Source organism: Pseudophryne corroboree, chromosome 12 (assembly GCF_028390025.1).
Source record: "Pseudophryne corroboree isolate aPseCor3 chromosome 12, aPseCor3.hap2, whole genome shotgun sequence".
Classification (NCBI taxonomy): domain Eukaryota; kingdom Metazoa; phylum Chordata; class Amphibia; order Anura; family Myobatrachidae; genus Pseudophryne; species Pseudophryne corroboree.
The window spans coordinates 35,700,935-35,727,415 of NC_086455.1; the positions used below are offsets into that span (position 1 = coordinate 35,700,935).

The 26,481-nt window shown below is 48.4% G+C and overlaps 1 protein-coding gene across 4 annotated transcripts in view; it reads left to right on the plus strand.

Annotated features, from left to right (window-relative positions):
* The window catches only part of DISP2 (dispatched RND transporter family member 2), a 72,319-nt gene that overhangs the window by 22,429 nt on the left and 23,409 nt on the right, over window positions 1–26,481 (plus strand). For all 4 annotated transcript variants that reach the window (XM_063947312.1, XM_063947313.1, XM_063947311.1 and 1 more), the window contains 2 exons: window positions 23,895–24,335; window positions 25,412–25,441. In XM_063947312.1, the coding sequence (XP_063803382.1) occupies window positions 23,902–24,335; window positions 25,412–25,441 (464 nt within the window). In that variant the 5' untranslated portion in view covers window positions 23,895–23,901. The remainder of the gene's footprint in view (window positions 1–23,894; window positions 24,336–25,411; window positions 25,442–26,481) is intronic.

Genomic DNA, 26,481 nt, shown 5'->3' on the forward strand with positions numbered 1-26,481 from the left:
CTCGCCGCGACAGCCTCTTTTGGGATGTGCTGTCCTCGCATTACTTTAGTTGTAAACAGGTCAGAAGCTTAGTGCAGCAAATAAAGGTGATAAGAGATGATGCTTTATGGACCTTTTATGCAATTTTATATAAATAGGCCACTGAAACTTATATTCCGATGAGACGGTAAATGCATCTATATTGATGATGCTACTATGGAACTGGCAACCATTTTACCGGTGTTTCCCAACCTCGCTCCTCAACGCACACTAACATTCCAGGTTTTAAGACTAGCTGTACTTGAGCTCAGCTGACTGGGTGTTGTACGGAAGGTAGATAGTAACTAGGTCGACAGTGTCTAGGTCGACCACTATTGGTCGACAGTAACTAGATCGACAGGGTTTCTAGGTCGACAGGGTCTTTAGGTCAACATGGTCTAGGTCGACAGGTCAAAAGGTCGACATGAGTTTTTTATGGGGGGTTTTGTTGGTCGTTTTCTTCATAGAGTGACCGGGAACCCCTGTTAGTGCACCGTGTCCCCTAGCATGGCTCGCTTCGCAGATTACCATTCCAATCGTAGTCCACGTGGATCATTAAGTATGAAAAGGTTAAAAAAAAAACAGGAAAAACTCATGTTGACCTTTTGACCTGTCGACCTAGAACATGTCTACCTAGAGACCCTGTCTACCTAAAAACCCTGTTGACCTAGTTACTGTAGACCAATAGTGGTCGACCTAGACAGTGTCGACCTAGAGACCGGATCCCAGCTGACTTAGGGCCTGATTTGGATGTGTACATAAACCCGATGTTGGGTCACCTGCGTATGTGCAGAATGGATCCTGCATGCTCGCACGTATTGCCCCCTGAGCCGGGTGGTCTTCAGGTTGCCGGCTGCCGGGCTCCCGGCGACCACCACACCGGAGCCGGAATTCCGACCGCCGGCATACCGACATCTTTTCTCCCTATTGGGGGTCCACGACCCCCCTGGAGGGAGAACAGATAGCGTGGCATGCGTAGCGCGCCACCGTGCCCGCAGCGTGAGCACAGTGAGCCCGCAAGGGGCTCATTTACGCTCACCCAGCTGTCTGTATGACGCCGGTCGGGATTCCGGCGTCGGTATGCTGGTCGCCAGGACCCCGACCGCTGGCAAACCATACTACACCCCCTGAGCCATAGCCCGATTGACCATCTGTTGGCATTTGGGGGCGGTAGTGGACAGAGCTGGTCAGCATTCCTAAAAAGAGGAGCGTGTCACGCCATTTTTGGGGCGTTTCAAGGTCTGCATCTTTGGACGCGGGTTTTATGGCCATCCAGCATAACCTGAGGGCTACTCAGATGGCTGATATTCATGCAAGTGATCTTCAGATGCACCAGCGGACCACACAAGCTGGCAGGAGGCTCCTGCTGCTTTTATATATTTCCGTACAACAGCTGCGTCATCTCTGAACCAGCACTTAATTAGCATCCTTAATTATTTTGATGTAACCATCTGTGCTGAAGCATGGATATCCATAAAACCTGGACTGTTAGTGTGCCTTGTGAGCCTGAGGTTGGGAAACACTGTATTACACCGTAGCATCTGTGATAACATTTGTTATACCTTTATAATAAACCTTGCCTGAGAAAGTCATATTTTTCTTAAATTTGTAGCTTCAATGCAATTAGTCAGCAATTACACAGTATAATTTCTATACAACTTTTGTGGCTTTCAACCAAATTGATCCTGAATGTAAAATAAATACAGTATCCTCCCAGTCCTTGCACGTTCAGACGCACTGATGTACAGCAGGGAAGGGGTTATACTAGTATTAGCATAGAGTGAGGGACGTGACTGCGGCAATAAATGCACACGCGGCACTATCCGACTCAGAACCAAGCCTAAGAAAAGTCTGTCTGCTATGCAGGCTACAGTAAAGTAATATTCTATATAATAAAAGGCTAAAGGTGCTCTTCATCTCTATGGGGGCAACTCAAGTGTTTTGCGCGACAGCACCCACTAGATGGCACCCAACGGAGTAATTCAAGTGTTGCTCTGTTCGGGCACGCACATCCGCTGGCGCTGACATTACTGTCATGTTGTTCTGACATTTTGACAGGCCGGTAACTAGTATAGGGGTCTATTCATGAAGCAGTGAAAAGAGTGGAGAAGTGAGCCTGTGGAGAAGTTGCCCATGGCAACCAATCAGCTGCTCCTTACAATTGTATAGTATGCAAATTATAAATGTAACTTCAATGCTGATTGGTTGCCATGGGCAACTTCTCCACTGGCTCACTTCTCCACACATTTCACTGCTTCATGAATAGACCCCTTTACTAAAAAATAACACTGAATGTCTGCATTTCTTCAGTGCTTTATGGAGTTCAGTTTATCACTGTAAGGCCACAAAATCATTGACTTTTTTTTTTTAACTGATATTAAAAAATGGAGAAAAAAAACACATGACAAATGTGTTTGCTTATGAAAGGTACTCTTACCATATTTGCTAGGGTTAAAAAAATATTTTAAACATTAACAACACAAGTGAAAAGAAGAAAAAGAATGTAAAGAAAAATAAGAAAAAAATATAAATAAAAATTAAATTAAATTAAAATGGTAAAATATTTTATTTTATTTTTATTTTGTTTTATTTTTTTTACATACTTTTTCTTCTTTTCCTCCATTTCACATAGAAGCTATCTCTTTTTAGCATTGGTTCACTCAGCGCTTTATTCATTTTCTTCCATTTGAATTTTACTATTATAGAGCTGCTTCACATTCACAGGCGCAGCAAACGTTTTTTCTTTCACCAAACACAAGTGAAAAGTCCAATGAGTGTGGTTACAGAAACCATTAACTGTATTGGAAAGGTTGCTTTGCAATATGTCAATTAATTAAAATTGCCTTACTTACGAGCATATCTATCAATATTATGTTTACTAAAATAATGTGATACATTATTTTAGTATCACCTAAGTACTAATTCTCCTCCAAGCCCTTAAATTAGCATATATTTTTTTTAATCAGATTACATTTCCTATACTCGTAATGGGAAATGTAAGCTGCTCTAATTTACTAAAGCAGTGGTTCCCAAACATTTTTAAATCACAGCGCCTTAGAATATTTGTTCATGGCACCTCTAGGCCAAAATTTTCTTATTGAGAAATTTAGAAATACATATTTAATTAAATAAATTGTATTTATATGTCATTGTTAGGTTCAATTGTGTGGTGAGGGACAAGATTTGCTTCTGTTTGTCCCCATTTTTTATGATTGGCAGCCACCAGCTCTGGTTTTGCCTATTACATTGACCATAAATAATTTGAATTGGTCCTGAACTACCAATCCAAGCCACCCCTGCAAGTGCCCCGTGGCACAGCAGGATAGTTTGAGAACCACTTTACTAAAGACAAATTGTAAAAAAAATACTGACGGGAGCCCTGTGATAATAACACCATGGCCAGATGGCATTATACAGGCTCCCTTCACCCCATGTCACTTACTCCTTCTCTGCTCTTCCTAATGCTGATATAGTAGGCTTATTTGATCAGCTATGTGTGTCTAAAAGACCACAGGATGATCACAGTTAAAATAAATAGCTAAAATATAAAATAAATCAAATAAAACTTACCTGCACCCAGGGACTGGTGATTGTCATCTCCTTTTGTGTGACCCGGTCAGCTGATCTGTGCGACTTCATCTGAGATGCCCAATGGGATTTGTAACTTAGGCCGGGGTGTACCATGTGACATCGCCACCCATTGCCGCCCATCGTCACGATGCTAAGCGCATATGTACTTACATATGCGCTTAGCATTGCGAAATGACAGCTCTTCCTATAAGAGCTGTCGTTCGCGATTCCCGGCGTCTCCCTGACTTCCGGATTTCGGCACCCTGCACAGAATGATGGAGGCTGCCGCGGGGCATGCTGGGATGGATCCGACCGGATCCCTCACACCAGTGCTGTGGAACCCCTCCGCGGCGCTGACCCGCGAGCTGGGGCTTTGTACATTTGGAAAATGCGGTAAACAGAGGTTTACCGCATTTTCCATTTAGTACATCCCGCCCTTAGGAGATTTAGGGGGAGATGTACTAAGCAGTGATAAAAGTGGAGAAGTGAGCCCATGGCAACTAATCAGCATTGACGTGACATCTATAATTTGCATACTATAGAAGTATACAGAGCAGCTGATTGGTTGCCATGGGCAACTTCTCCACTCGCTCACTTCTCCACTTTTATCACTGCTTAGTACATCTGCCCCTTAAGTGACAATTCCAAATACTTTAGCTGTTTTTCAGTAAATTGTCTCCTAAAACATCCATTGCCGTGAAAACCTGAGGTCTCCCATCTCTTATACTAAGGTTATAAAAATTCAGTTGGTCGATTTATTTTCTGTTGTTAGAAAACACAAAAATTTACTTTGTGGTTATAACACCTGAGAGCACGGCCGGACCAGCACTATAAATCAGTCTGGACCTAAATACCAGCCAATGGGCGTCATTCCAAGTTGTTCGCCCGTTGCCAATTTTCGCAACGGAGCGATTAAGGCAAAAATGCGCATGCGCATGGTACGCAGTGCGCATGCGCTAAGTAATTTAGCACAAAACTTAGTAGATTTACTCACGTCCGAACGAAGAATTTCCATCGCTGAAGTGATCGGAGTGTGATTGACAGCAAGTGGGTGTTTCTGGGCGGAAACTGACCGTTTTCTGGTAGTGTGCGTAAAAATGCAGGCCAGGATAAAACGCAGGAGTGTCTGGAGAAACGGGGGAGTGGCTGGCCGAACGCTGGGGGTGTTTGTGACGTCAAACCAGGAACGAAACGGGCTGAGCTGATCGCAGTGTAGGAGTAAGTCTCGAGCTACTCAGAAGCTGCTAAGAATTATTTATTCGCAATTCTGCTAATCTTTCGTTCGCTATTCTGCTAAGCGAAGATTCACTCCCAGAGGGCGGCGGCTTAGCGTGTGCAATGCTGCTAAAATCTGCTAGCGAGCGAACAACTCGGAATGAGGGCCCATATTCACAAGGCTCTCAAAGCAAACAAGAAAACATTTCATCAACCTTATACTCTCAGATGGCTCCATCATTTGCCGGCAGATCACTGCTACTGACCCAATACTTTAGCGGAGGCCAGGGGTTATTCTACTAAAAGTCGATTTTGGTCAATGTTTGTCCAATTTTTTTTAAATCCATTTTGTGTTTAAGGGTCTTTTAATCCCACATTTACAAACAGATGATTTTTGACCTCGTTTAAAATAAAAAACATCTGTTAGTAAATGTGGAATTTACACCCTGAAATACAAAATGGCCCTCATTCCGAGTTGATCGGTCGCAAGGCGAATTTAGCAGAGTTACACTCGCTAAGCCGCCGCCTACTGGGAGTGAATCTTAGCTTCTTAAAATTGCGACCGATGTATTCGCAATTTTGCGATTACTAACTACTTAGCAGTTTCAGAGTAGCTCCAGACTTACTCTGCCTGTGCGATCAGTTCAGTGCTTGTCGTTCCTGGTTGACGTCACAAACACACCCAGCGTTCGCCCAGGCACTCCCACCGTTTCCCCGGCCACTCCTGCGTTTTTTCCGGAAACGGTAGCGTTTTCAGCCACACGCCCCTGAAACGCCGTGTTTCCGCCCAGTAACACCCATTTCCTGTCAATCACATTACGATCGCCGGAGCGAAGAAAAAGCCGTGAGTAAAAATACTTTCTTCATAGTAAAGTTACTTGGCGCAGTCGCAGTGCGAACATTGCGCATGCGTACTAAGCGGATTTTCACTGCGATGCGATGAAAAAGAACGAGCGAACAACTCGGAATGAGGGCCCATAATCACTCAAACAGCGACATAAAAAAATCAACCCAGATCGATTTTTTTATAAATATTCCCCCAAGTGCTGGTTTATTAAATCCCTGTCTGGGATGCTGGAAGAGACCTGGCAGATAATTTTATCCAACATAAGGGAGGCCAGCTGAGCCAAATATTACATTCTGCAATTATCAGTGGTGGACTTCAGCCAAAGCAGAATTTAATGGGCAAAGTATTAATTTTAAGTATTTCATTTTTACTTTCATATAGCTATAAAAAAAACTGTAAAAAATAAAATAACATTCTAATGGGGTTATTAGCAAGCACTAGGTAATTCAGTGGTACTGTAGATAGAGCTAAAAGTAACCGTTACGTCAGTGATTCTCAGATACAGATGTGATTCTCTTAGCAGCTGTTAAGCCGGGTACACACTAGCCGATACGTGTACCCGGCGATATTGGCTGCGGCAGGTATCTGGCGATAAATGAGGGAGGGGGAGGTCATTAACAATGCGCAGTAGCGAGCATCATTAACGATGTTGAGTGCACACACTAGACGAGAAAGTAAAAGATATCGCTCAGAATGCCCCTTCTGAGCGATATCTTTTACTTTCTCATCTAGTGTGTGCCGCATGTTGCCATATGGGCCTGTTTCAGGTCTGGTTGTTATACCGGAAAAGTCTTTATGTACCTATGATCAGTATGCTGCACATGTTCAGTCTTGGTCCTGCGTCCTGCAGCCTGCTTCCACTGTGCACAGCACTCAGATTCATCACCTGCAGCCTGCTTCCACTGTGCACAGCACTCATATTCATACACCACCTGCAGCCTGCTTCCACAGCGCACAGCACTCAGATTCATCACCTGCAGCCTGCTTCCACTATGCACAGCACTCAGATTCATCACCTGCAGCCTGCTTCCACTGTGCACAGCATTCAGATTCATACATCACCTGCAGCCTGCTTCCACTGTGCACAGCACTCAGATTCATCACCTGCAGCCTGCTTCCACAGTGCACAGCACTCAGATTCATCACCTGCAGCCTGCTTCCACAGTGCACAGCACTCAGATTCATCACCTGCAGCCTGCTTCCACTGTGCACAGCACTCAGATTCATCACCTGCAGTCTGCTTCCACTGTGCACAGCACTCAGATTCATCACCTGCAGCCTGCTTCCACTGTGCACAGCACTCAGATTCATCACCTGCAGCCTGCTTCCACTGTGCACAGCACTCATATTCATACACCACCTGCAGCCTGCTTCCACAGCGCACAGCACTCAGATTCATCACCTGCAGCCTGCTTCCACTGTGCACAAAACTCAGATTCATCACCTGCAGTCTGCTTCCACAGTGCACAGCACTCAGATTCATCACCTGCAGCCTGCTTCCACTGTGCACAGCACTCAGATTCATCACCTGCAGCCTGCTTCCACAGTGCACAGCACTCAGATTCATCACCTGCAGCCTGCTTCCACAGTGCACAGCACTCAGATTCATCACCTGCAGCCTGCTTCCACTGTGCACAGCACTCAGATTCATCACCTGCAGTCTGCTTCCACTGTGCACAGCACTCAGATTCATCACCTGCAGCCTGCTTCCACTGTGCACAGCACTCAGATTCATCACCTGCAGTCTGCTTCCACTGTGCACAGCACTCAGATTCATCACCTGTAGTCTGCTTCCACTGTGCACAGCACTCAGATTGATACATTACCTGCAGCCTGCTTCCACTGTGCACAGCACTCAGATTCATCACCTGCAGCCTGCTTCCACTGTGCACAGCACTCAGATTAATCACCTGCAGCCTGCTTCCACTGTGCACAGCACTCAGATTCATCACCTGCAGCCTGCATCCACTGTGCACAGCACTCAGATTGATACATCACCTGCAGCCTGCTTCCACAGTGCACAGCACTCAGATTCATCACCTGCAGCCTGCTTCCACTGTGCACAGCACTCAGATTCATCACCTGCAGTCTGCTTCCACTGTGCACAGCACTCAGATTCATCACCTGCAGCCTGCTTCCACTGTGCACAGCACTCAGATTAATCACCTGCAGTCTGCTTCCACTGTGCACAGCACTCAGATTCATCACCTGTAGTCTGCTTCCACTGTGCACAGCACTCAGATTGATACATCACCTGCAGCCTGCTTCCACTGTGCACAGCACTCAGATTCATCACCTGCAGCCTGCTTCCACTGTGCACAGCACTCAGATTAATCACCTGCAGCCTGCTTCCACTGTGCACAGCACTCAGATTCATCACCTGCAGCCTGCATCCACTGTGCACAGCACTCAGATTGATACATCACCTGCAGCCTGCTTCCACAGTGCACAGCACTCAGATTCATACATCACCTGCAGCCTGCTTCCACTATGCACAGCACTCAGATTCATCACCTGCAGCCTGCATCCACTGTGCACAGCACTCAGATTCATACATCACCTGCAACCTGCAGCCTGCTTCCACTATGCACAGCACTCAGATTCATCACCTGCAGCCTGCTTCCACTGTGCACAGCATTCAGATTCATCACCTGCAGCCTGCTTCCACTGTGCACAGCATTCAGATTCATCATCTGCAGCCTGCTTCCACTGTGCACAGCACTCAGATTCATACATCACCTGCAGCCTGCTTCCACTGTGCACAGCACTCAGATTCATCACCTGCAGCCTGCTTCCACAGTGCACAGCACTCAGATTCATCACCTGCAGCCTGCTTCCACTGTGCACAAAACTCAGATTCATCACCTGCAGTCTGCTTCCACTGTGCACAGCACTCAGATTCATCACCTGCAGCCTGCTTCCACTGTGCACAGCACTCAGATTAATCACCTGCAGCCTGCTTCCACTGTGCACAGCACTCAGATTAATCACCTGCAGCCTGCTTCCACAGTGCACAGCACTCAGATTCATCACCTGCAGCCTGCATCCACTGTGCACAGCACTCAGATTGATACATCACCTGCAGCCTGCTTCCACAGTGCACAGCACTCAGATTCATACATCACCTGCAGCCTGCTTCCACTATGCACAGCACTCAGATTCATCACCTGCAGCCTGCATCCACTGTGCACAGCACTCAGATTCATACATCACCTGCAACCTGCAGCCTGCTTCCACTATGCACAGCACTCAGATTCATCACCTGCAGCCTGCTTCCACTGTGCACAGCATTCAGATTCATCACCTGCAGCCTGCTTCCACTGTGCACAGCATTCAGATTCATCATCTGCAGCCTGCTTCCACTGTGCACAGCACTCAGATTCATACATCACCTGCAGCCTGCTTCCACTGTGCACAGCACTCAGATTCATCACCTGCAGCCTGCTTCCACAGTGCACAGCACTCAGATTCATCACCTGCAGCCTGCTTTCACAGTGCACAGCACTCAGATTCATCACCTGCAGCCTGCTTCCACTGTGCACAGCACTCAGATTCATCACCTGCAGTCTGCTTCCACTGTGCACAGCACTCAGATTCATCACCTGCAGCCTGCTTCCACTGTGCACAGCACTCAGATTCATCACCTGCAGTCTGCTTCCACTGTGCACAGCACTCAGATTCATCACCTGTAGTCTGCTTCCACTGTGCACAGCACTCAGATTGATACATCACCTGCAGCCTGCTTCCACTGTGCACAGCACTCAGATTCATCACCTGCAGCCTGCTTCCACTGTGCACAGCACTCAGATTAATCACCTGCAGTCTGCTTCCACTGTGCACAGCACTCAGATTCATCACCTGTAGTCTGCTTCCACTGTGCACAGCACTCAGATTGATACATCACCTGCAGCCTGCTTCCACTGTGCACAGCACTCAGATTCATCACCTGCAGCCTGCTTCCACTGTGCACAGCACTCAGATTAATCACCTGCAGCCTGCTTCCACTGTGCACAGCACTCAGATTCATCACCTGCAGCCTGCATCCACTGTGCACAGCACTCAGATTGATACATCACCTGCAGCCTGCTTCCACAGTGCACAGCACTCAGATTCATACATCACCTGCAGCCTGCTTCCACTATGCACAGCACTCAGATTCATCACCTGCAGCCTGCATCCACTGTGCACAGCACTCAGATTCATACATCACCTGCAACCTGCAGCCTGCTTCCACTATGCACAGCACTCAGATTCATCACCTGCAGCCTGCTTCCACTGTGCACAGCATTCAGATTCATCACCTGCAGCCTGCTTCCACTGTGCACAGCATTCAGATTCATCATCTGCAGCCTGCTTCCACTGTGCACAGCACTCAGATTCATACATCACCTGCAGCCTGCTTCCACTGTGCACAGCACTCATATTCAAACACCACCTGCAGCCTGCATCCACTGTGCACAGCACTCAGATTAATCACCTGCAGTCTGCTTCCACTGTGCACAGCACTCAGATTCATCACCTGTAGTCTGCTTCCACTGTGCACAGCACTCAGATTGATACATCACCTGCAGCCTGCTTCCACTGTGCACAGCACTCAGATTCATCACCTGCAGCCTGCTTCCACTGTGCACAGCACTCAGATTAATCACCTGCAGCCTGCTTCCACTGTGCACAGCACTCAGATTCATCACCTGCAGCCTGCATCCACTGTGCACAGCACTCAGATTGATACATCACCTGCAGCCTGCTTCCACAGTGCACAGCACTCAGATTCATACATCACCTGCAGCCTGCTTCCACTATGCACAGCACTCAGATTCATCACCTGCAGCCTGCATCCACTGTGCACAGCACTCAGATTCATACATCACCTGCAACCTGCAGCCTGCTTCCACTATGCACAGCACTCAGATTCATCACCTGCAGCCTGCTTCCACTGTGCACAGCATTCAGATTCATCACCTGCAGCCTGCTTCCACTGTGCACAGCATTCAGATTCATCATCTGCAGCCTGCTTCCACTGTGCACAGCACTCAGATTCATACATCACCTGCAGCCTGCTTCCACTGTGCACAGCACTCATATTCAAACACCACCTGCAGCCTGCATCCACTGTGCACAGCACTCAGATTCATCACCTGCAGCCTGCTTCCAATGTGCACAGCACTCAGATTCATCACCTGCAGCCTGCTTCCACTGTGCACAGCACTCAGATTCATACATCACCTGGAGCCTGCTTCCACTATGCACAGTACTCAGATTCATCACCTGCAGCCTGCTTCCACTGTGCACAGCACTCAGATTCATCACATGCAGCCTGCTTCCACTGTGCACAGCACTCAGATTCATCACCTGCAGCCTGCTTCCACTGTGCACAGCACTCATATTCATACACAACCTGCAGCCTGCTTCCACTGTGCACAGCACTCATATTCAAACACCACCTGCAGCCTGCATCCACTGTGCACAGCACTCAGATTGATACATCACCTGCAGCCTGCTTCCACTGTGCACAGCACTCAGATTCATCACCTGCAGCCTGCTTCCACTGTGCACAGCACTCAGATTCATCACCTGCAGCCTGCTTCCACTGTGCACAGCACTCATATTCATACACCACCTGCAGCCTGCTTCCACTGTGCACAGCACTCATATTCAAACACCACCTGCAGCCTGCATCCACTGTGCATAGCACTCAGATTGATACATCACCTGCAGCCTGCTTCCACTGTGCACAGCACTCAGATTCATCACCTGCAGCCTGCATCCACTGTGCACAGCACTCAGATTGATACATCACCTGCAGCCTGCTTCCACTGTGCACAGCACTCAGATTCATACATCACCTGCAACCTGCAGCCTGCTTCCACTATGCACAGCACTCAGATTCATCACCTGCAGCCTGCTTCCACTGTGCACAGCACTCAGATTCATCACCTGCAGCCTGCTTCCACTGTGCACAGCACTCAGATTCATCACCTGCAGCCTGCTTCCACAGTGCACAGCACTCAGATTCATACATCACCTGCAACCTGAAGCCTGCTTCCACTATGCACAGCACTCAGATTCATCACCTACAGCCTGCATCCACTGTGCACAGCACTCAGATTGATACATCACCTGCAGCCTGCTTCCACTATGCACAGCACTCAGATTCATCACCTGCAGTCTGCTTCCACTATGCACAGCACTCAGATTCATCACCTGCAGCCTGCTTCCACTATGCACAGCACTCAGATTCATCACCTGCAGCCTGCTTCCACTGTGCACAGCACTCAGATTCATCACCTGCAGCCTGCTTCCACAGTGCACAGCACTCAGATTCATACATCACCTGCAACCTGCAGCCTGCTTCCACTATGCACAGCACTCAGATTCATCACCTACAGCCTGCATCCACTGTGCACAGCACTCAGATTGATACATCACCTGCAGCCTGCTTCCACTATGCACAGCACTCAGATTCATCACCTGCAGCCTGCTTCCACTATGCACAGCACTCAGATTCATCACCTGCAGCCTGCTTCCACTATGCACAGCACTCAGATTCATCACCTGCATCCTGCTTCCACTGTGCACAGCATTCAGATTCATCACCTGCAGCCTGCTTCCACTGTGCACAGCACTCAGATTCATACATCACATGCAGCCTGTTTCCACTGTGCACAGCACTCAGATTCATACATCACCTGCAGCCTGCTTCCACTGTGCACAGCACTCAGATTCATACATCACCTGCAGCCTGCTTCCACTATGCACAGCACTCAGATTCATCACCTGCTTCCACTGTGCACAGCATTCAGATTCATCACCTGCAGCCTGCTTCCACTGTGCACAGCACTCATATTCATACACGTCCTGCAGCCTGCTTCCACTGTGCACAGCACTCATATTCAAACACCACCTGCAGCCTGCATCCACTGTGCACAGCACTCAGATTCATACATCACCTGCAACCTGCAGCCTGCTTCCACTATGCACAGCACTCAGATTCATCACCTGCAGCCTGCTTCCACTGTGCACAGCATTCAGATTCATCACCTGCAGCCTGCTTCCACTGTGCACAGCACTCAGATTCATCACCTGCAGCCTGCTTCCACTATGCACAGCACTCAGATTCATCACCTGCAGCCTGCTTCCACTGTGCACAGCATTCAGATTCATCACCTGCAGCCTGCTTCCACTGTGCACAGCACTCAGATTCATCACCTGCAGTCTGCTTCCACTGTGCACAGCACTCAGATTCATACATCACCTGCAACCTGCAGCCTGCTTCCACTATGCACAGCACTCAGATTCATCACCTGCAGCCTGCTTCCACTGTGCACAGCATTCAGATTCATCACCTGCAGCCTGCTTCCACTGTGCACAGCACTCAGATTCATCACCTGCAGCCTGCTTCCACTATGCACAGCACTCAGATTCATCACCTGCAGCCTGCTTCCACTGTGCACAGCATTCAGATTCATCACCTGCAGCCTGCTTCCACTGTGCACAGCACTCAGATTCATCACCTGCAGTCTGCTTCCACTGTGCACAGCACTCAGATTCATCACCTGCAGTCTGCTTCCACTGTGCACAGCACTCAGATTCATCACCTGCAGCCTGCTTCCACTGTGCACAGCACTCAGATTCATCACCTGCAGCCTGCTTTCACTGTGCACAGCACTCAGTTTCATCACCTGCAGCCTGCTTCCACTGTGCACAGCACTCAGATTCATCACCTGCAGTCTGCTTCCACTGTGCACAGCACTCAGATTCATCACCTGCAGTCTGCTTCCACTGTGCACAGCACTCAGATTCATCACCTGCAGTCTGCTTCCACTGTGCACAGCACTCAGATTCATCACCTGCAGTCTGCTTCCACTGTGCACAGCACTCAGATTCATCACCTGCAGCCTGCTTCCACTGTGCACAGCACTCAGATTCATCACCTGCAGCCTGCTTTCACTGTGCACAGCACTCAGTTTCATCACCTGCAGCCTGCTTCCACTGTGCACAGCACTCAGATTCATCACCTGCAGCATGCTTCCACTGTGCACAGCACTCAGATTCATCACCTGCAGCCTGCTGCCACTGTGCACAGCACTCAGATTCATACATCACCTGCAGCCTGCTTCCACTGTGCACAGCACTCAGATTGATACATCACCTGCAGCCTGCTTCCACTGTGCACAGCACTCAGATTCATACATCACCTGCAACCTGCAGCCTGCTTCCACTATGCACAGCACTCAGATTCATCACCTGCAGCCTGCTTCCACTGTGCACAGCATTCAGATTCATCACCTGCAGCCTGCTTCCACTGTGCACAGCACTCAGATTCATCACCTGCAGCCTGCTTCCACTATGCACAGCACTCAGATTCATCACCTGCAGCCTGCTTCCACTGTGCACAGCATTCAGATTCATCACCTGCAGCCTGCTTCCACTGTGCACAGCACTCAGATTCATACATCACCTGCGGCCTGCTTCCACTATGCACAGCACTCAGATTCATCACCTGCAGCCTGCTTTCACTGTGCACAGCACTCAGTTTCATCACCTGCAGCCTGCTTCCACTGTGCACAGCACTCAGATTCATCACCTGCAGCATGCTTCCACTGTGCACAGCACTCAGATTCATCACCTGCAGCCTGCTTCCACTGTGCACAGCACTCAGATTCATACATCACCTGCAGCCTGCTTCCACTGTGCACAGCACTCAGATTGATACATCACCTGCAGCCTGCTTCCACTGTGCACAGCACTCAGATTCATACATCACCTGCAACCTGCAGCCTGCTTCCACTATGCACAGCACTCAGATTCATCACCTGCAGCCTGCTTCCACTGTGCACAGCATTCAGATTCATCACCTGCAGCCTGCTTCCACTGTGCACAGCATTCAGATTCATCACCTGCAGCCTGCTTCCACTGTGCACAGCACTCAGATTCATCACCTGCAGTCTGCTTCCACTGTGCACAGCACTCAGATTCATCACCTGCAGCCTGCTTCCACTGTGCACAGCACTCAGATTCATCACCCGCAGCCTGCTTTCACTGTGCACAGCACTCAGATTCATCACCCGCAGCCTGCTTCCACTGTGCACAGCACTCAGATTCATCACCCGCAGCCTGCTTCCACTGTGCACAGCACTCAGATTCATCACCCGCAGCCTGCTTCCACTGTGCACAGCACTCAGATTCATCACCCGCAGCCTGCTTCCACTGTGCACAGCACTCAGATTCATCACCTGCAGCCTGCTTCCACTGTGCACAGCACTCAGATGCATCACCTGCAGTCTGCTTCCACTGTGCACAGCACTCAGATTCATCACCTGCAGCCTGCTTCCACTGTGCACAGCACTCAGATTCATCACCTGCAGCCTGTTTCCACTGTGCACAGCACTCAGATTCATCACCTGCAGCCTGCTTTCACTGTGCACAGCACTCAGATTCATCACCCGCAGCCTGCTTCCACTGTGCACAGCACTCAGATTCATCACCCGCAGCCTGCTTCCACTGTGCACAGCACTCAGATTCATCACCCGCAGCCTGCTTCCACTGTGCACAGCACTCAGATTCATCACCTGCAGCCTGCTTCCACTATGCACAGCACTCAGATTCATCACCTGCAGCCTGCTTCCACAGTGCACAGCACTCAGATTCATACATCACCTGCAGCCTGCTTCCACTGTGCACAGCACTCAGATTCATCACCCGCAGCCTGCTTCCACTGTGCACAGCACTCAGATTCATCACCTGCAGCCCGCTTTCACTGTGCACAGCACTCAGATTCATCACCTGCAGCCTGCTTCCACTGTGCACAGCACTCAGATTCATACATCACCTGCAGCCTGCTTCCACTGTGCACAGCACTCAGATTCATCACCTGCAGCCTGCTTCCACTGTGCACAGCATTCAGATTCATCACCTGCAGCCTGCTTCCACTGTTAGCAATTGGGCAAAACCATGTGCACTGCAGGGAAGGCAGATATAACATGTGCAGAGAGAGTTAGATTTGGGTGGGTTATTTTGTTTCTGTGCAGGGTAAATAGTACTGGCTGCTTTATTTTTACACTGCAAATTAGATTGCAGATTGAACACACCCCACCCAAATCTAACTCTTTCTGCACATGTAATATCTGCCCTCCCTGCAGTGCACATGGTTTTGCCCAATTGCTAACAAAAATCCTGCTGCGATCAACTTGGAATTACCCCCTATATCAGCACTAAGGATTGTTCTCGTTAGAGCTATTTTTACTCGTGCAGAGAAAGGATCCTAATTACACTTTTCAAGCAATGAAGAGTTGGCAGGCCGGCTTTATCCACGGCTGTTGGGTCCAATTTTCTATCCTGCTGTCTTAAAAATGATCCTCCTTCTGCAAAAGGCACAAGCCCGCAGAAGAGGAAACCTGCAGCACAAACCGAGCCTGATTCAGAGGAACGCAACATCGACGATCACATAGCTGAGTGATGATTGCCAGCTGCGCATGCATGGGAAATTCTAATAAGCCCTAGGGCAGATGTGCTACCCAGAGTGGGCGTGATTCAGAGGAACGCAACATCGATGATCACATAGCTGAGTGATGATTGCCAGCTGCGAATGCATGGGAAATTCTAATAAGCCCTAGGGCAGATGTGCTACCCAGAGTGGGCGTGATTCAGAGGAACGCAACATCGATGATCACATAGCTGAGTGATGATTGCCAGCTGCGAATGCATGGGAAATTCTAATAAGCCCTAGGGCAGATGTGCTACCCAGAGTGGGCCTGATTCAGAGGAACGCAACATCGATGATCACATAGCTGAATGATGAGAAAAGGCCCAGCAGCTGCGTCTTTGGTTATAGCAGTGGTGCGGAAATATGCTAATGCTCTTTGGTGGCAGCCCTGATCCAATGCCTGAGTCCGAAGATGCAGCAACGGATCACCATCGCGACTTTCGATTGCAGCATAGGCCATCTTAGTGACCCTAAGGTTACTCAGAATGGCCGCCACATCTCCACTGCCGAGGACAGTACATCTGGCCGCAGTCTGTCAATCAGGCTGCGGCATCCAGGGCACTGCGGCCGGGGCAGCACATGCGCAATGCGGTCCCAGTGCATGAACAGCTCTGATAACACTGGTCAGTCACGACTGATTGAGGACTGTGTTGCGGGGCTGAATCAGCACCTGTGTACACACACATTATGCTGCTGCATTCGGGACAGATGGTATCACAAAGGTGGCGGCAAAGTGACAGGCATTCCTCTGTGGTGACTGGGAGGTGTCTCATGAGGGTGATTTGGGAGTGTTGTGGATGTGTCAGTGACGGCAGCCTATAGTCAGATGCCATAGGGCTTGTGCAAGTGTCGATGGTGTGAGCGATGGTGCACCGATGGTGGCGTATGAAGGATCACCGGCAGTGTTACAGTGTGCAGAGATGCAGGCAGTGGGCGTCTCAGGCCTAGCACACTCAGACGCAGGCATCTGCACCCAGGTGACGGGCTGAAACCAGCATTTGTATATAGCCACAGCTGCGACTCCGGCAACATATTCTAGAGCAGCCGTAGCAGCGTCCACCTCTGTACCAGGCTTACACTGTTTCTGATAGCAGTCTTGTACAAGAAAATCTGACTGCATAGAGAAGGCATGGCGCTACAGACACAAATAATGGCGTGTCTGGTTTTGCACTAAAGAGAAAAAATATTTTCATTTGTGGATGTGATTATTTAAATGATATAAACAGAGGGGCTGGAGCTGAGTTGGAGGCACGTCCGATGCACACGAAATCCCTTGGATATCGGCAAACCATGCTGCACAAAGTAATCGCAGACTGTGGATGTCCCGCTCAATGCAACTGTGATGCCTCACTGGGCATAAGCAGGCCTGTACATAGGGATGCGATCGCCTCTGCCTGATTGACAGGCAGAGGTGATCGCTGGGCGGGAGGGGGCGGAACGGCGACGTTTGGCCGCCGTTTCGTGGGTTTGGTCTGGTCAACGCAGGCGTGGCCGGACCGAATGGGGGGCGGGCCGCAGTGGCTACGTGACGTCACACGCAGCCGCTAAAGCTGCACTTGTCGGGAGCTACTCTTGAAGTGCAAAGGCATCGCTGCTGTGCAATGCCTTTGCACTTCTGCTGGGGGGGGGCTGGCACTGATATGCGGGGCGGACTAGCACTGTGCTGGGCGTCCCCCCGCATGTCAGGGAAGAAGATCGTAGCTGTGCTAAATTTAGTTTAGTTTGGTCGGATTAGTAGTAAGCAGGCTGCTGCGGATTGTGAGCCGAAAAGCGGCCACAGACACGTTTGGCTTAGGCCAGACATGTTTGGCTCGGGCAACAACGCCGCCAGCGTCAAATGTGATCGCAGCGGCGATCGCAAAAAGATGGACAGGCGGGAGGTGTTCCGGGGCGGATACTCACCGTTTCCAGCCGTTTTCGGGGAATGGTAAGAAGAACGCAGGCATGTCCAGGCAGACGGAGGGCGGATGTCTGACGTCAGGACTGGGACCTTTATCGCTGGATCCGTCGCACTGGGTGAGTAACTGCAGCCATGGTCTTGTTTTGAGTGAAACTTTTTTAGCATAGCAGGGCTGCACAAGCGATCGCAGCCCTGCTATGCTAAAATACACTCCCCCATAGGCGGCGTCAAGTTAATCGCACGAGCAGCAAAAAGTTGCTACGTGCGATCAACTCGAAATGACCTCCATTATCTATTCCGTGAGCGTCACGACCCTGAGCTGAGGATGACCCTGAGGCAGCATACTTGAGGAATAGAGAAGATGGTGATGTTATCTGTTATCTCCACAATTTGGAGACCGCTGCCAGTGGAACAGCAACCACGTACCATTAGCACTTCATGAAATGCTGGGTACACACTGAGTGATGTGTACCCAGCCAATATGTCACCCCGGCAGGCCGACATATCGGATCCTGGGTACACATCAGAACCAGTTAATGAAGAACGGACAATATATTGTTCTGTCCTTTATTTACATTAAACTAGGTCGCTAACATTATTGCCCAGTTAGCTGTGCAGCACAGCCGACTGGGCAACTGCGCTACTGACGGCGGGCACCCACATATTGGGCATACACACTGAACGATATGCCATATATATCTTTCCAGTTTGGCCACTAACGACATATCGGGCTGATATTGCTCCAGTGTGCACCCAGCGTAACAGGCTCACCAGTGGCATAAGTTTGTCCCAGTTGCCCAGAAAAATATTGGTGCCCCCCCCCTATATATCATCCGTGAGCCAATAAGATGCCGTTTTGAGATCCGAGTAAAACCGAACCCGCTCATCTCTATTTCTAACTATATGAAGCTACTACAAAACCCGTTGCAACTAGGCAGATCTATGTAGGGGTCCAGCCACACACTACATAGATCTGCTCAGTCACTCACAATGCTGATTATTTCTGTGACAATTAATTTGCAAGTGTCATATCCAGGATTAGAACCCACAACCTATTACACTGGAAGCATGCACCTTACTGATGGAGGTATCTGCTCTTGCATAGGAAGTATGAGAATTCTAACTATATTATGAAGTTACTTGTAATTGTCAGAGAAATAACTGCATATAGTTAGAATTCTCATGTTTCCTTTATAGGAGCAAATAGCTTCATCAGTAAGGTATCTGCTTCCAGTATATCTATAATAAAGAGGGTGTGATTTGTAAGGTGCAGTGACTAGTGAGGAAGTCGGCTACGGAAGAGATACCGCTGCTGTCAATTAACTTAATTGATTAATGTCGCTGAACACACGGAACAGGAGGAGAGGTGCCCCCCTTCAAAGCAGGAGCCTGGCGGCAGCTGACTCCGTTGCCTCCCTGAGTTCTGCCTCTGAGGCTCACACAAGTAAAAGTTAGTAGACACAGCAAGATCATGGAGATCATAAAAACATGAATAAATAAACCTATGCTTTGGGGACAAATATATTTGCCTAGATCCATACTTGCCGATATTCGGGCGTACGGGAGAGGCAGGCAGGTCAGCACAGGGAGGGGCGTGGTGAGGCGTAAGGGGGTGTGGTGGGGGTTAATTAAGCAGCATAGGGGTGGAACCGGGGGCGCTGAGAGGCAGGGGTGGGGCCACGATTACGCAATTAAATGTGACAGCATTGTGAGGGGTTGCTGTGCAATGGGGAGGGGGGATTGCGGGCTGACAACGCCTGGCTGGGAGACTTAACCACTCTTCCCAATTGTTGGGAGCTTCCTAGCCATTCCGGGAGAGTAGGCAAGTATGTCTAGAACCCATGTCCCATAGCAGCTACAGTAAGTGCCTATTTTAGAATCCTGGTGATGCAATGGAGATTTTAAGTTACATTTAGAAGATTTTAACAGTTAAACCCACATTAACGCAGTAAACATGAGATAGAACGGGTATGGGTCGTTGGGTCATTTCAATTTAGGTCGACAGTCATTAGGTCGACCATGGAAGGTCAACATGCATTAGGTCGACAGGGACAATGTGTCGACAGGGACAATAGGTCGACATGGTCATTATGTCGACATGTACTAGGTCGACAAGTCAAAAGGTCGACATGAGGTTTTTTTTTACTTTTTTGCATCGTTTTCTTCGTAAAGTGAAGAGCAACACCAATTAGTGCACCATGCCCCCTTGCATGGCTTTCTTCGCTTGGCACAGGTTACCGTTCCCGCTTAAAAAAAGCCAGATTGACATTGTCGGAACCGGGACCAAAACCTGTCGCATTTGGCCGCGATACACATGGATCCCCGGCTAATCTGACAATCCATGTGGTTTCCAACTTGTCAGAAAAAATGGCCCGGCATTGAATAGGTCGGAACCCCTTCCGACCTAAATCTGTCGGAAGCTGCCGTCTTTCAGACTAGACGGCAGCTTCCGACACTTATTGAATACACCCCATGGTCTTTATGTCAACAATCCATTTCTGAGGTATCCCTAACCGATAATGCTAACCATAACCCCAAACCTAAGCCTAACCCTAATGCCAACACTATCCAGACGTCAGCATGTTGGATGTCAACATTTAACCATGTCAACATCATAACTGTCAGAATTATGGTGCCGATTTAGTGAATGTTGACATACAGTACAGACTGCATATCGCCAAAGTTTATAGTCCAAATATCAGTGCCTAAATAATATGCACCTTATTGTAGTGGCTACACAGACAGGGAATCATTACATTGGTTCTGTTTGGAAATGTACATATCATGAATGACTGCCACAAGATAATGGTTCTGTTTGGAACTGTACATATCATTAATGACTGCCGCAAGATAATGGTTCTGTTTGGAACTGTACATATCATTAATGACTGCCGCAAGATAATGGTTCTGTTTGGAACTGTACATATCATTAACGACAGCCGCAAGATAAAATTAATATTTGTTTTCTCTTGGCTTAAACTCGTACTTTCTCTAGAGAGAGGCAGATGTTCCTTACAGGGCTAAAACGAATACAGTACTTCTGAGATTGTTGTGCTTAGGTTAAAGGCCGCTGTGATAAAGGATAGAGAAGAGGGAAAAGATTACACTGTGTTCTGCATCTGCTTAGATCGATTCAAATCTTTTTATTCATTTCATTAACGGACAGATGCAAATTCCCCAACATGGAGCTATCACAGCATATAATGCCAGGAAGTCAGAGGATTAGCAAATTAAACCAATGCAGTATCCTACTAGGGGCAGTGCTCATTTCCCAATGGTTAAAGACTAAGACATTTTTAATTACAATGAGCGGTGAAATTCAGCTTGAATTAATATTGATGATAATTAATGTAGAACACAGACATGAAATTACTTGTCCCAAACCACAGCACAGTTTTTTATTTTACTAAACTGGCTTTGCTTATAAGTAGTAAAACAAGAATACGCTCCCCGCTGTTTATGTCAATATACTGTACATACAAATAAAATATTTGATCTGTATTTCTGCTTATGCCCTGCATAGAGGTATAGATGTTACAAGGGATGGATAAGTCAGCCCCGATGTACCTTGTATGCAGCAGGAAATGAGGGACTCAGAGCTGACGTTTTTGTACAGTTCTTTTGCATAAAGGGGTCATTCCGAGCTGATCGTAGCTGTGCTAAATTTAGCACAGCTCCGATCATCCATATTGACATGCGGGGGGACACCCAGCACAGGGCTATCACGCCCGCATGTCAGTGCCGGCCCCCCACCCCTTCCCCGCAGACGTGCAAAGGCATTGCACAGCGGCGATGCCTTTGCACTTCAAGAGTAGCTCCCGGTCAGCGCAGCTTTAGCGTGCTGGCCGGGAGCTACTCATCGCTCCCTGGCCCACAGCTGCTGCGTATGATGTCATGCAGCCTATTCAGGCCGCCCCCCGTTCGGTCCGGCCACGCCTGCATTGGCCGGACCGCTCCCACGAAACGGCGACCAAATGCCGCCGTTCCGCCCCCTCCCGCCCAGCGATCACCTCTGCCTGTCAATCAGGCAGAGGCGATCTCAGCCCTGCTACGGCCTTCGGCCGCCTGGCATGCGCCGGCGCACTACGGCCCCGGCGCATGCGCAGTAGGGACCCCCAAAGTGTAGGAAATCCTTACTGTGCATGTGCAAGCCAATGTATGCGATGGCTGATGTGTGCAACATCATATTTATTTCAGACGGCATCATCAACCCATTAGCATCTCAGTGAGGGGACTGGTAGGTTACCTGAAGTGATTGCCAAGACAGGAGGTGTCACGGGTGTGTTTCAGCATGCGGCTATGATCCCCTTTGCAGTAGGGCAGACATGGTGGCCATATTATGAGACCATTACAAGTAGAGATGTGCAGGTTGCTTTTCTTGAAGTACAAACACACCACGGGTTCCAAGTTGAATCGAGTCCCAGTTCGGAATCACTTTAGGGTTCGGAGTGGAACCGGGTCCCGGCTCGAGTCTGTTGTCAGTTCAGAACTTAAAAGCCAAACTCTGGTTTTGGATTGCATGTAAACAGGTCCAAATTACATGATTATAGCTGTTTTATTAATTTTTATTGATTAGTATTATTATTATTATTATTATTATGATTAATGTTTATTAATTTTTATTGATTTTAAAGGAATCCGAACCCAAAACCAAAAGCAAAATCCTCACTTGAAGGTGGTTTTGGCAAAACTAAAACACGGGGGTCCTTGCACAGGGAGGGGATGCTTGAGGAGTCAATATTACCTCTCTCCATACCTCCCAAAAGCCTTCTCATTACCCATTCATAGCTCTCTCCAGTTCCTTCCATGCCTCCCCCTTCCACAGCTGACACTGCTCTCCTCACAACTCACTGGTCACCCCTTCCCCCAGCTCACTACCCAATCACACCTCACTGCCCACGTAAATGCTCTACCACCCCTCACTGCCCCCCTACTGATCACACTGCCCCATCACCCCCTCCCCCCCCCCCACACACACACACACACTGCCCTCCCCAATACGTCACTGCCTCCCCCTTCCACAGCTGACACTGCTCTCCTCACAACTCACTGCCCCCACAGCTCACACTTTCTACCTCACACCTTACTGGTCACCCCTTCCCCCAGCTCACTACCATGCGCATGCGCGCTGCGTACCATGCGCATGCGCATTTTTGCCTTAATCGCTCCGTTGCGAAAATCGGCAACGAGCGAACAACTCAGAATGACCCCCATAGTGTCACACTGTGGCATGGATAGCAGAGACTGTGTAGTCATAAAGAACATTTACCAGTGGGTGCTATATCGAACATGAGGGAGACTGACTAGGTGCAATTTATACTGCCGTGCCCGTTTAGTTTGTGCCCTTGTGCCTAGATTTCTCAACTTATTCTGCTTGCTCTGATCTATGTATTTATTTCGATCATGATTGCTGTGTCTAGCTCCTGTATAGTTTGCAGCTACAGATGTGTCCACATACACCTTTCCAATATCCTGCCATGCATGGCACGGCTTGACATGCCATAGACTCACAGATTTAGCCATACTTTGTGATTTTTCTTTAACATGCTACTTTATACATACTCTGTTATGGCAAACAAACATTTTAAAATCCATTCACTCCCTCCTCATAGAAAAAAGCTAAGTCGTCCTATGCATGGCGTGCCAAATTGAGAAAAATAGAAAAGGTGTGTGTGGACACATCTGTACCTTTTATGATGCAGTCCTTCCATTTTCTTTTCTTCTCTTTTCTTTTCATATTTTTCCAAAGAAATAAAAAATATGTGGGTTTTTTTTATATTTATAATTTTCTGTTGGTGTTCCAAGGAGGAACGAAAGAGTTATTTTTATTTTTATTTTGGTTTTCTGTCAATTTGCAGGAATCTAATGGATGGAGAACACTGTCAAGAAAGTGGCAGTGAGAATATTGGACAAGATCATGGAACACCAAACACTAGAAATGCACAAGAGCTCCATCACTGTTTCCTAAAGGAGCCACCCAGTTGTGTGAGAGACCGTACGTCTACAACTAACTATTTCCACACACCTGCCATGAACAGATCCAATGGACAGATACCGCCCCACGGAAGTGATACACATCAGCAACCAAAGTGTTGTCACTGCAATCCCCAAGAGCGCAAGTCAAACTACACAGTACCCCAACTACCCGGCCATGAAGATCTGAGAACACTGTGTTCCCATCAGTCTAGTGTCAATCTTTCCACAGACACTTCACATCAGGCCACAGATTGCCTGTGGAAGCAGTGGGGAAATAGCCAGAGGGCAACACAAACAATGCAGCATCATGTAGTGACTGTAAGGTAAGCTTTAAAATAGCCTTTTTTATGTCACATGTCCCTCAAGTTTTATTTAGTATGTCCGCTTATTTGATAGGTTATAACACTCAATGGAAGTTCTGGAGATAGGCTTGCCGATGAGATGTTACCTGAGATGGTTATACACCTATTGAATTGCCATGCAGATCATGTTGTGTAGGCGTGTGTACACACTCATGATGTTGTATCGCAACAAAACAGGTTGTCTCTCCTGATTTGGTTTTATGTTTGTCCTATTTCTGGAATGTGATTGTACAATCACAGGAAATTGGGAAGTGTGACTACCATGCCCTCTGTCCAATACTGCTGCTGATTCTCCTCCAACAGGGTGGCCAGATATCTGTAGGGGATACAGTTATGTGACCGGCAGTCAGGAGACTGCAGGTCACATTCCCGACCCCTGGATTCTGCCCACTCACGATCCCGCCAGTCAGCATGCTGACCAGCAGGGACTATTACCACTCGCCGGTATCCACGACACCCATAGAGTGGGAATAGAACCTGTGGCAACTGCAGGTCGCCACTGAGCCCGCAGAGTGGTGAGCATAGCTCGCCCGCAAGGAACTTGTTGCGATCACCCCCTCCCTGCCGGCATTCCGCGGCCGGGATCCCGCAGTCAGGATGCTGACTGGTGGTCTCCTGACTGTCGGTCACGCAATCCCAACCCATCTGTTGTCACTATCTTTTCAACAGACTACAGATTGCATGGTAGCGTGCATGCGTGAATCTGCATTTTCATCTTTGCTTTCAATTCGCTGTGCCATCTTTCTGAAGTTATCACTGGAAAGATGGCGCCGGCCACAGAGAGAGACAAGTGCTGGCAGGCCTTTCAGTACTGTGAGGTATGATACTGGTGCAGGGTGTGCAGTTCAGGGTTCCCCACAACACATTGGGTCCATTATAAATGCCTATGAATTGTGTGTGTATATATATATATATTTTTTTTTTTTATTATATTATGTCTCACACTGATGTTGTTCTCTCAGTTCTGCTTTCTTTCTCTTTGCTGATATCAGGGATGAGCCATATTAACTATTTTTCATCTGTTGTTATTTTGCAAGGCACGATAAAGCATTCAGGATGCCAAAAAGGTGCAGTATGACATTTCCATTCTTTACCTTTAAATCTTTCTGTTAAAATGCATCAAACTAAATGAGACAAGCCAAAAGGCTGAAGATTAGTAGCTCATGATCTGCAAACCAGTCACTCCAAATAAAATAACCAGATAATCCATGCGCACATCCAAACAGTGGGTAAAATTAAATTAAAAGTAATTATTATTAACATCAAATAGTATAAATCCACAATCACAAGCTCAACAGGCGGCTGCTTAAAACAAATGTAGTCAACACAAACTGGCACTGGTAATTGGATCAATCCGTGGGTTCAGTATGATTTGCCGATGGATGGGATGCCGGCTGTCAGTAAACTTATCATCCACTCACTGGTGATCTCGCGACCCGACTACTGCAATGTTCTCCTCACTGGCCTCGCTTGCTCCCATCTTGCTCCTGTCCAATCTGTTCTGAACTCGGCAGCTAAGCTTAGCTTCCTCTCTCGCCGCTCCACAACTGCCACTCCCATTCGACAAAATCTACACTGGCTCCCATTCCCCTACAGAATCCTCTTCAAACTCCTCACCCTCACATACAAGGCCATCTCTAATTCCACTGCTTCCTACATCTCCAACCTCCTCTCTCTTCATACTCCCTCCTGCCCCCTACGGTCGACCAATGACCGTCGCCTCTCCACTGACCTGGTTGCTGCTTCCCATGTTCGAGACTATGCCTGTGCTGCACCCCTTCAGTGGAATGCACTCTCCCGCTCGATTAGACTCTCCCCGACCTTGGAAAGCTTCAAATGGGCACTAAAAATCCACCTATTCATACCCTCCCGATGCATAACCTAATCCTGAGGCCGCTCCTCCATACCCCTTCCTGTCGACCCTTCCCACTAGATTGTTAGCTCTTCAGAGCAGGGCCCTCTTTCCTCTTGTTATCCAAGCCCTCTTCTTGACACATTTCACTCGCAGCTCTCCCCTACTCAGTGACCATCTTTACCCGCTTTTTCTCCTGCTGGTAAAGGCTCATCTCCATCTATGGCCACCAGCCCCAAGTAGTACGCTGATTAC